A 12161-nucleotide genomic window follows, 5' to 3' on the forward strand; every position below is an offset into this window, starting at 1 on the left:
TCGTTGGCTCCATAGACCTAAAAGCTGGCTCCCCCGTGAGGTGCGTATCTGCTGCTTGCTGGAGGCGGAGCATGAAGCACGATAAGTTTCGTTTTCCCGATGTCACTGTTAGTGTTGTTATGAAGGGGTTTCTTGGAATTTACTTCCCTCGGATACACTGTTAGGTAGGATATTGCTTTTTTTGTCCACAGTACGGCTTGGTCGCGGAAGAGGAGACACTCCTTCTCTTATGAAAACATTGATAATTTGGCATTCGACATTTTACATATGGCTGCACTCTGATTTGCAATTTCTGCGGAAATGAAAATGAAAATTTAGTGAGTGTGATAGCTTCAGATACAAGATAGGATTAGGATACCTCAATATGGTGAGCTACCCATATCATACTTTATGGATAGATAGCGTGATGTAGTTTGTACAGTTGAAACAATCTTGATTCAATTGTTTAGCGTTTGGTCTTGGCAATAGCTACAGTAATTGGTGATTTACTTGATCTAAGTCGTCACGAGTGCAAGGCAGTTGCAAATACCTGGTAAGTAAACATTTGGTTTTAAGCTTATTCACGGTGTGATGTGGAGAGTGCCACGTTCGCTATAATATCATATTTATCATGGCAGTAGTAATATTTGGCCTGGGAAAGTCAGGGGTAGGGGTTTCCACGTGCTACACTGTCTCATTAGCCTACTGCTGTCAGTGCCTTTAATTCAGAGTAAACGTAAACCTGTCCAAAGATCTTCACAATGCAGTAACGTGCACGAGTATTTTCTCTCTACATGTGCTGTACAATGTACATCGATCAAAGTGTAGACCTGTTATGGTGTAATAACTAATGACAGTTGCTGACTGCCTAGTTCTAACCCACAGCCTACAGCTAGCACTGTACTCATGGGTTTCATCAGGTCCCTTTTCACAGGTGTACAAAATCAAGCAGATTATGAATGCAGACTGCATATGCTTGATTAACACACCTGTGGAAAGGGACCTGATGAAACCCATGAATAGTGTCAGTCCATATGACAGTTTGTGTCCCTGTTCTCCCCGTCTGTGTCTGTGCAAGGAGGCTGATCAGTCACAGTATACAGTAGATCTGTTACGGTGTAATAACTAATGACATTTGCTGACTGCTTCGTTTTCGTAGTGTGTAATAGTATTATATTCTATAAGTGTCAGTCAATAGCTAACTGTGTGTGCCCCTCCTGTGTGTGTGTGTGTGTGTGTGTGTGTGTGTGTGTGTGTAAGGAGGCATGGCCCAGTGGGAGAGACTGCAGCAGCTGGACCCGCTGTATCGGCAGAAGGTCCATGAGCTGTATGACGGGGATGAGTTGCCAATGGATGTACGCCACTATCTAGCCCCCTGGATTGAGAGTCAAGAGTGGTGAGTGTGTGTGTGTGTGTGTGTGTGTGTGTGTGTGTGTGTGTGTACTTGTTGTTTTATCCCGGTGTGTGTGTGTGTGTATGTGTATGTGTGTATGTGTGTGTGTGTGTGTGTGTGTGTGTGTGTGTGTGTGTGTGTAACTGTACCTGTTTGTGTTTTTTTTTCAGGGATCGTGCGGCGGTGGATCAACAATTGGCTGTGGTCCTCTTTCAGGTCCTCCTGGAGAACCTGGACAACCAGTACAGCCGCTTCATGCAGGACGGGAACAAGGAGAGCTTTGTGTTGCAGTGCAGTTTCCGAAGATTCAAGCAGAACTTCCAGGTCCTTCCCTATGTTTTGTCTCCCATAACCTCTTCAGAGCAACCCTGTCTGTGCTTGTCAGCTACCTATATTATCCTACAGTTTTATTGTGTTAATTCAGCATAATCGGTAATATATGGTAATGTATTGCGATGTGTAGCAGATATTAACAGTAATCATACTTTTCATACTTTGTCACCTTTGAACACCTTGTTGTATACAGTAGTAGTTTACAAATGTGGCTATTGGTCAATAATACAACTGTTATGATGAGTATACAGTATGTACCAGTTATACAAGTATAGCTGATTTTCTACACGACAAATTGAACTGCAGCGTTATTATAAGTCTCATTAGTTCAAGTTTAAGTTCAAGTGCAGAGTTGATTGTCATGTACTCATAAATAATCATGTAAAAGTATTGAAATTCCTTGTGCTCATGATAAGCCAAGCCCATTATGTCCAGTGATGTGATGCTGAAGGGGTTCAGTATAAAGTGCTCGGTAATGAGTGAGAGGTGTCTGGTGTCTGGTGTCTGGTGTCGGGTCCGCAGAGGTACCAGGAGGACCCGTATACTCTGGCTCGTATCATCCAGTGGTTCCTGACCAAAGAGAGAGAGATTCTACACATGGTGGAGCTGCCTGACCAGGTCTGTGTCCACTCTAGTTATCCCCGGCAGCTTGACCCTTTACGGTGCGGTCACACGCTTGCGTCCGCCAACGTATGCCTCATTTCGTCACATTTCCATAAATGTGAACTGATTGGTTTGTCAGTGTTCGAAAATGTGCATACACTGAATTTCATTGGCTGGCGCTTGCGCGATCCGTCAAAAGTTGAACATTTCTCAACTTTTTAACGGAGGCAACGCATTCCAGGCAACGCATCGGACCCACAATTCAGTGCGGCATCAAGTGAAGTCCAGCCAATGTAAAGTGAATGGGAAAAATACGGACGAACGTTGGCAGACGCAAGCGTGTGACCACACTGTTACTCCCACAAGACACCACCATCATCAGCAGCATCACTATTATTATTATTATTGGGGGCCAAGCAGCGAAGCTGCGAGGACCCCATTGTGTTTGTTAGTTTTCTTATTATTATTATTATAAACTATTATTATTATTCCTCTGTGCATTGAAGTCAATGGCAACCCATAGAACCGACTGGTCAAAAGTTGTGAAATTTGGCACACTGATTGGGGACAGTCTGATGATGACTGTGACCAGGTGTCATGTCAAGTCAAGTCAAGTCAAGTTTATTTATATAGCGCATTTCATACACAGAGGTCATTCAATGTGCTTTACATAAACAAAAAACAAACAGTAATAGCAGATAAAAGCATAGATGAGCAAAGAGGAATGATAATAATAATAATAGTAATAATGATAAAATAAAAAAAAATAAATAAAAAGAAAGCAATAAAGAATAATTAACATAAAAGACATAAGGTGGAATAACAGGTCTGTTTTTAACAGATAAACTTTGCCAGAGTCTAATTTGGCAAACCAGTGATAGTGATCCTTCTCAAACACCCAGAGCTGTTGCCACTCTTTGACGATTCGTTGATGTCAGCAGCTCAAGCACTCTAGCGCCACCAACAGGTCAAAGTTAGACGTGCGTTCACGCACGTAACTTTTGAACCCTTTCGCCAAATTTCAAAAAACAGGTATCTATGGAATCCTTGGACCAGCCCGAGTTCGACGCACCCTGTGACGTCATTTTCCGCCATGATGGATTTTCCACCATTTTGGATTTTATCAAAAACACTTAAAATGTATTGGAGGTCACAATTTTTCTCTGATTTTCACCAAATTTGACACAGAGCATCTTCAGACTAAGACAAATACAGATCGTGCTTTTCGTCTTCGGAACTTTTACCGTTGGCCCAAAACAGCCAATCGAAACTCGCGGCGAAGCCGCCAAACAGGAAGTGGGCTCATATCTCAGCAACCCTTGCACACATCAAAGCCAAACTTAATACATGGACTCAGGACCCCATCAGGAGGAGGCTCAAGAAATTTGGTGACCTTTGACCTCTAGGGGGCGCTGCAATTAGCAAAAAGGCATTTTGGCCTGTAGCTGTTGATGTGTTTGAAATTAAAACTTGCTACTGGTGCCTGGTTATACTGTTGAAGGTCCTTAGGATGACCCAGCTCAATTTGTGACATCATCATATTTGATTCGGCCGCCATATTGGATTTACTCAAAATCCCTTAAACATTTCCACAGGTCGCAAAATGTGTCCGATCTTCACGAAACTTCTCAAAGATGATCTTCAGCCCGAGTCTAATATAGGCCTTGCTTTTCGGAAGGATATCTTAAACCGTTTGCCCGCAACAGCCAATCGAAATTGACGGCGAAGCCGACGAACAGGAAGTGAGCTCGCATCTCGGCCAATCTTGGGTTGTTTGACATCAAAATTCTTGTGACTGCTTAAAATTACATACCTGACGTAACAACATCGAGTTACCGTGGCAACTCTGGCCTTTTTGTCCTGCCTGCTTGGCCCCCACATTGCTGCTTGCAGCTATATTTATTATTATTATTATTATTATTGTTATTATTATTACTGTATTTATTATTAAAATTATCATTGTTATTTTCAGCATCATTATGCTTGTCGTAATGCTGAACCCCACTGTTGTCCCAACTTCTCTCTCTCTCTCTCTCTCTCTCTCTCTTTCTCTCTCTCTCTCTTTTCCCTCTGTATTGCTATCTCTCATTGTCTCTTCCTGCCCCCCTCTCTGTGTGTGTGTCTCTCTCTCTCTCTCTTCTTTTCTCTCTCCCTCGTTCCCTCCGCTGCTCTCCTCCAGGTGCAGGCGTTGCAGGTTCAGCAGGACTGCATGGAGACGGACCGGGAGCGCAACATGCTGAAGAAGGTGGAGGAAGTGCGGCACAAAGTGCAGGTGCGTGCAGGTGCAGAGAGGGTTAAAGCGGAGCGAGAGGCGCAAACGTTCAAACCATTTCCGCGTTCGGTTTTCGCAAAGGGGAGGGGGGCGAAATCCCTCTTTAAGCAGACCTAGAAAGTGACGTTACATTTGAACTGAACTGCTTGCCAGATCGATTTCCCACTATGACGTCATTGCGACACGCCTCTTTAAGCAGACAGGAACTGTTCGAATTTTGCTTCCATAGAGATGCATTATGTTGTTCTATCTTGTCAGTAATGAACAACAGGTGCAGGTAGGTGCGTTCAAATTTGGCAAACAGTGGCGAACGTTCGTGGTGAACATGTTTTCTTTGAACAGTTAAATTTGAACGATTTGGTGTTAACATTCCATTCTAACAGCAACTAATTGTTGCCTTCATCAAACTCGCATCCAGTTCCACGGTTTACCCTATCCAACACCTATCACTTGCGGTCATTTGAAATGGTCATTTAATGGCTACCCCTGTGTTTGCCAGGTGATGGACCACACTGTGAAGTGTTTGGAAGAGCAGCAAGATGAGTTTGACTTCAAGTACCAGACCCACACCATGGAAGGTACTGTACTCCCTCACTCTGTCCCTGGGGACGTTCTGTCTCTCTGTTCATTAGGCTCTTATCTGCAGCAAGCTTATTTCTCTCTTTCTCTCTCCTTTTGTTGTCTTCATTGTTTCATGGTGCAGGAACTGTAACTCCTGAAGACCATAAGGTATTGCAAGTGATGCTCAACCGCTTGGATCAGTCCCGCAAGGTACGTGTGTGTGTGTCTTGTGTGTGTGTCTGTGTGTGTCTGTGTGTGTGTATGTGTGTGTGAAGTGTCTGAAGCATGGTAGCAGCTCTATAAACTGAAGCATGTTAGCAGCCAACTGTGGAAGGGAAGAAGTAATCGCTTTTCCTTTCTCATTAAAGTCCAGGAGTAAGTACTCTTTGGCCATTGTTTTCTTCTTATGACCACAGCTCACTTTTTTCATTTGTTTTGGAGACATGGACCCAGTCTCCATCTTCATGTTTAGCCTGTAACTGCAAACGCATCATAGGCAGCAGCACGCTGCTGGAGTTCTGGCCCAGATGTGGCTTGTGTCTGGCCCTCATCAGGGCCACAGTGGAAGGGTAGGGAAGGGGACTCGAGACCATTTCACATAAAGTTGCAATAGGTGTAGATGGAAGCAGTGAGAAGATTGCCCGAGTCATTGCAAGTTGGTTTATATAGTTTTATTTTTTGATGGTGCTATACTGTTAGTGCCCTTGGTTGTGTAATGAATAGTTTTGTTGTGACTAAGGCAAGCTGGTATTATACAACATGCGTTAATTGCATGACAGAAACATCTGCTCATTTTTTGTGTCATGTCTTGTCATGTTTGTGCAATTAGTGGCTTTTGATCTTTAAGGGCAACCATTCTCCAAGTCATTCCAGTCCTGACGAGTCATTCAGCTCAGCTCAGTTCAGTTCAGTTCAGTTCAGTTCAGTTCAGCTCAGCTCAGCTCAGTTCAGTTCAGTTCAGTTCAGCTCAGTTCAGTTCAGTTCAGCTCAGTTCAGTTCAGCTCAGTTCAGCTCAGTTCCAGTTCAGCTCAGTTCACTGGCATGACATTCAAAGGGAAACCATGCTGAGATTTTGCCAAGCTGAATGATTGTGATTTGTCTCTGTCTTCTCCCTCTCTCTCTCTCTCTCTCTCTCTCTCTCTCTCTCTCTCTCTCTCTCTCTTTCCTTTCTGTAGTCTCTGCTGTCCAACTTGACAGCTCTGCTGACCCTGATGGAGGAAGTGATGTCGCTGCTGGTGGAAGATGAGCTTGTGCAGTGGAAACGGAGACAACAGAAGTCCTACATCGGAGCCCAAGAGGACACAAGTCTGGAGAAACTTGAGCTATGGTACACACACACACACACACACACATACACACGCAGCTACAAATAATGAGACATCATCTCTGCAGATGGTCCAGTAATCTTGGCAACACTCAACTCAACTCAGCTGCTCCTTTGGGTCTGTAACAGGGCTGCCACCGTTGGGATCGCCCCAAGGATGTGTCCTCTCCCCTCTCCTCTTTGTTTTATACACAAATGAATGCCGTTCACTAGTGATGCGCGGTTCAGCCCATTACCCGAGGATATAGCGTTTTTTTCCTTTCCTCGGGTCGGGTCGGATTTGGGTCACGATTCGAACGTATTTTTGCGGATTGGGCGGGGCGGTTTGGACCTCCTGAAGAATCGAGTTGAGGCGGGTTTTAAAAAATGCTCACCCGCGCAGCACTACCGTTCACAGTATGATGGAAGACAGATTTTTAGATTGACAGATGACTGTCATTGTCTCTCTTCTAGATGAAAGTGTGATTAACCATGGACCTATAGTGAAGGATGTTTGGTGTAAGCACTCCTTTTTTTTTTTTTTTTAAAGATTTATTTTTGGGCTTTTTATGCCTTTATTTGGACAGGACAGTAGAGAGAATGACAGGAAGTGAGTGGGAGAGAGAGTCGGGGTGGGATCTGGAAAGGACCACGGGGCGGGAATCGAACCCGGGTCGCCAGCGTACGGTGCAGGTGCCCCAGCCAGTTGCGCCACTGCCGGGGCCATAAGCACTCCTTTTTAAACATAGATGTCTCCAAGACCAAAGAATTAATGATTGCTTTGGGGAAGCAGTGCCCCCCCCCCCGCCCCCCTCGTCCCCCCACTATCATTGAGGGCCAACCTGTTGAGACAGTACAAGAGTACAAGAGCCTCGGCACAATAACTGGTAGCAAGCTGTGTGTGTTTTGAATCACACACCGATGCTGTTTGTGCAAAATCACACACCGATGCTGTTTGTGCCAAACCCCATCAGCACATGTACCTTTGTCGCAAATTGAGGAATTTTAATGTTAACGCCACTTTTATGAGAATGATCCGACTAGAGAGTACTGTCAAGACATGTAGCAAGATTGCAGGCATCAACTTCCCCACTCTCTCCCACATCTATTCAAACAGAGTGGCAAAAAGGCCCAATCTATTGCAGCTGACCCTAGCCATCCCTTGCATTGCCAGTTCAAGCTACTTCCCTCAGGCCGCAGGCACTCCATGCCCAGATGCAGGTCAAATAGACTCAGAAGTTATTTTATCCTGACTTCCATTTCCATTTTAAACAATTTGCCAGAATTGTTTTAAATGTACTGTATTTATTTTATGTATTACTGTGTTTTAGATACTGTGGCTATTTAATGTTTTGCTCTATTGTTGTGTATCTTGTCCTTGTGTATGTCTGTCTGCTGGCTGCACAAATAATTGTCCCTTGGGGGCAATAAAGTGACCTTGACCTTGAACAGTCGTCATAGCAATCACAGGCCAAGTTAAACTGGATCTGTTTCGTAACCACAGCGATCATGGCAGGAGTCCAGAGAGTTAGCGGAAGACAAACTGTGAGCTCAACTTCTCCTTTAGGTCTTAACAGGGCTACCACCATTGACATAGTCATCTGTCATCTTCAAAGCAGCTTCCTGTCCTTAAGATGACTGATTTAAGAAATTGTGTCATAGGTCAGGTCATGACTGTTTACTTGATGATGTGATGTGATTTTATTTACACATGCTTTGAGTAAATCCTGATTAGTGAATCAGTGTATATGTGTGTGTGTGTGTGTGTGTGTGTGTGTGTGTGTGTGTGCGTGTGTGTGTGCGTGTGTTTATCAGGTTCACATCAATGGCTGAGGGTATGTTCCAGATCCGAGAGTTCCTGCAGAAGCTCGAGGAGTTGTCTGGAAAAGTGACCTATGAGAAGGATCCTGTCTTATCCCAGAAGCCTTTGCTGCAGCAACGGGCTGATAGCATCCTTACCATGCTGCTCAAGAGGTACAGTTTTCACATACACATATGCATATATATTCACATACACAAACACATACAGTACACATATACATGCACATACTGTACCTCTGTAGACAGAGATGTGTAAAATGCGTGTTATAACAGCTAAAGGAAGGTGATTATTAAATCATCTCTTAGGCGGGGATCACACTAGCCAGCGGCAAGCGGCAGGTTTCCTATTGTTCTCTATGGTTCGGCAGCGGAATGGTGACAACGCTTGCGTAACACTAGCGTTGAGCAAACTGGGAGTTGAACTTGGTTCAACTTTGAAGCGCAACGCTCGGCTCATCACAATCAGTTTTAGAATGTTTAGGTATTTTGACCAATAAGATTCGTCTAACAACGTAGCAGCAAAGATTGAACTTAGCAACGAGATAGAATGTTTTGGATGTATTATTATGGTCAGAGTGTTGCGTTACGCTTGCCGCTGGCTAATGTGATCCCCGCCTTACTGTTGCGTGTGTCCTGCAGTCTGTCTAAAGGTGAGTGTGCTTTGCTCTGTTTTCAGTGCCTTTGTGGTGGAGACTCAGCCCTCTATACCGCAGGGGAAGGGCCCTCTTGTGCTACGCACCAATGTGCAGTTCTCAGTCAAGTGCAGGTAATGCTATACACACACACACACACACACAGACACACACACACAGACACACACACACGTCTCTCTCTCTCTCTCTCTCTCTCTCTCTCTCTCACACACACACACACACACACGCACACACACACACACACACACACACACACACACACACACACACACACACACACACACACACACACACGTCTCTCTCTCTCTCTCTCTCTCTCTCATACACACACACACACACACACGTAGGCACGCAGACACACACACACACACACACACACACACACACACACACACACACACACACACACACACACACACACGTCTCTCTCTCTCTCTCTCTCTCTCTCTCATACACACACACACACACACGTAGGCACGCAGACACACACACACACACACACACACACACACACACACACCGCATCACACCTTCACAGACTCACTCTCATATTCCATCTCTCTTCCAACTCTGCCAGGTTCCTTGTGAAGGTCCCAGAGCTGAATCACTCCATGCAGGTGACAGTTACTATGGACAAGTAAGACTTACAGTTATCTATGTGTGTCAGTCTGTATTTATCTCTGTCCATGGGTAGTATTTCAGTCAGAGCCATGATCTTAAAGTCACAACCCCCAAAAACTGCCCCCTAACTCTAGGCCTTTGGCACACAACGGGTGACTAAGTCTGAGGTGGTCACTGTGGCTTAACCAACAGACAGGGTTATCTGGGCCGTTGAGTACCTCTTGGATATTCCATCAGGCCATTGGGTTCAAAGTTCAAGCACAGTTAACTCTGACCCAGTTTGCCATTGACTCTTCTTGTTGCTGCGCACCCAGTGTGATAAACACACCTGCACTACACATGTGCCACAACACGGTGTGTGTAACAACCACCAGACACAACACAACACATTCATTCTGATAAAAACAATAAAAAGAATGCAGTTCCTACGCCCAGCCTTCTGATTTACAGCTGCTGGTGATGTGAAATCGTTAATCAATAGGCTACATGCAGGAAAGGCTCTCTGTACACTCGTTTGTTTCCGGTGGAGCCAGGTGTGTTTGAGCCTGCCGGTATTGGTAATGCAATTAGTGTCTACACGGACCCGGTTGGATGCTGCACCTGGGAATCAGCACGTTACGACAAAGAAAGATTTATACGTGTTGAAATTGTTATTATTAGTTGAACAAGATATTCAGTGTCAGAGTGGAAGATTTAACGAGCATAATGTAACAGAAGATGCCGTTACAACAGTTTAATTTCCACCGGAAATAAATGAGTGTACAGGAAGAGCCTTTTGCGCAGCTAGGCTATTCCAGAAAAGTGTAAAATCACTGCACACTGGTCCACTCGAATTTGCTGATTTCTTTTTTTAATTTTATTTTTAGTGAACAACGCGTTTCACCGTGCTTCACTCTTGAACCTGATGAAGCATGGCGAAAGGTGTTGTTCGCTAAAAATCAAATACTTTAATTCTGATATTCTGGTTTTAAGATTGATTTATAAGCCACTTTGGACAAAAGCTTTTGCTACATGCAAGAACTCTGATGTTCTCTGTCGGTGAAATCTCTTGTTTTTGGAGGCAGTCACATGAGTGTCCCATGAGCAGAGTGTGTTTAGGGCAGGGCTAGAGCAAGCTAACCTGACTTTCGCCAGATCCTGTAGTTCGCTGTCTGCTTCACACAAGGATCTGGGACTTCTCGATAGGAGATGTATTTCTGAAGGCGGGTCCTTGTAAAACATCCTCGCATGTGATTCGATAAACCACTTGCCTGTTATCTTGAATGACGTGCTAGGCTTCTTCAAGCTCTTGCCAAACCCGGTCGGAAGAAGAGTAAAAACATCCTTGCCACCAATAAATGTCTTCAAAACTATTCTCTGTTAATCTTTTAAAGAATGAATACTCGATAGATTCGACAAAACGGTTGAAATAGCAGAATCAATGTCAGCACAAGACTCCTCGCTGCGTGCCGCCATTGTTATTTGAATCAAACACTCGCTTCGGCGCTCCTGATTGGTTGCTTATTTTTTGAGCACTGGCCCAGGGGTTTGGATTGCCCTCGCGTCCAGACCCTTGTGTGGAGCTCAGCGAAACACCTCTGGTGGAGCATGGCGGAACTACAAGGGTCTGGCGAGAGTCAGGCTAAGAGCAAGCTGCTTTGTGTATGCAATGCAAATGTGTATGCAAATGTGTTTTATGCAGTACCTTGCAAATAGCCTTGTTTTGCAAATGCAGATGTTTTTCTTGCAAATCTCTGTTTATTGGTGATGTGTGAGTTTGGATGCACTCAGCTGTTGGTTTGTGTCTGTTTCAGGGATGCGCCTCAGGTGAAAGGGTAAGTGAGACCTTGCTGTCCTTTACTATACTCTGGCTACAGTATGCTATACTGAACTATACTCTACTATACTCTAGCTACAGTATGCTATACTGAACTATACTCTACTATACTCTAGCTACAGTATGCTATACTGAACTATACTCCACTATACTCTTGCTATACCCTACTGAACTATAACTATACTATACTCAAGCTATGCTATACTGAACTATACTCTACTATACTCTAGCTATGCTATACTGAACTGTACTCCACTATACTCTTGCTATACCCTACTGAACTATAACTATACTATGCTCAAGCTATGCTATACTGAACTATACTCTATTATACTCTTGCTATGCTATACTGAACTGAGCTATACTCTACTATACTCTAGCTTTACTCTACTGAACTATAATCTGCTATACTCCAGCTATACTCTACTGAACTATATGCTATTCTCTAACTATGCTATACTGAACTATACTCTACTATACTCTAGCTATACTATACATAGCTATACTCCAACAACCACGCCAACATGTCCCTGCTTATTGTGTGCCATGAGTTACATAAAGTACTGCAACAGATTTGACTTAATATTATGCTCTGGAATCGGATGGTTTGTAAAACAACAATGTATTTGGAAATATTGTGTATTACATAAACTATTACTATACTCTGGCTCTGGCTTCATTGACTTTAACGTCACGGAGTAGAAACAGCAGTGAAATGATTTGCATAAATGCAAGTTGGGGGGCATTAAGGGTGGCAGCCAGAGGGCTTTGAGCTGTGGGGTTGTAGGCTAGCAGTACAGAGAAAA

At 44.1% G+C, this 12161-nt stretch overlaps 1 protein-coding gene across 6 annotated transcripts in view; it reads left to right on the forward strand.

Moving 5' to 3' along the window:
- Positions 1-55: 55 nt before the first annotated feature.
- The window catches only part of stat2 (signal transducer and activator of transcription 2), a 24200-nt gene continuing 12094 nt past the window's right edge, over positions 56-12161 (forward strand). For 3 of the 6 annotated variants that reach the window (XM_062545295.1, XM_062545300.1, XM_062545301.1), the window contains exons 1-12: positions 171-532; positions 1240-1375; positions 1543-1696; positions 2228-2323; positions 4488-4580; positions 5080-5158; positions 5284-5351; positions 6317-6468; positions 8260-8418; positions 8942-9031; positions 9496-9555; positions 11333-11353. In XM_062545295.1, the coding sequence (XP_062401279.1) occupies positions 1245-1375; positions 1543-1696; positions 2228-2323; positions 4488-4580; positions 5080-5158; positions 5284-5351; positions 6317-6468; positions 8260-8418; positions 8942-9031; positions 9496-9555; positions 11333-11353 (1103 nt within the window). In that variant the 5' untranslated portion in view covers positions 171-532; positions 1240-1244. The other 3 variants (XM_062545299.1, XM_062545296.1, XM_062545298.1) reach the window with 3 other exon arrangements.

Source organism: Sardina pilchardus, chromosome 9 (assembly GCF_963854185.1).
Source record: "Sardina pilchardus chromosome 9, fSarPil1.1, whole genome shotgun sequence".
NCBI classification, from domain to species: Eukaryota; Metazoa; Chordata; class Actinopteri; order Clupeiformes; family Clupeidae; genus Sardina; species Sardina pilchardus.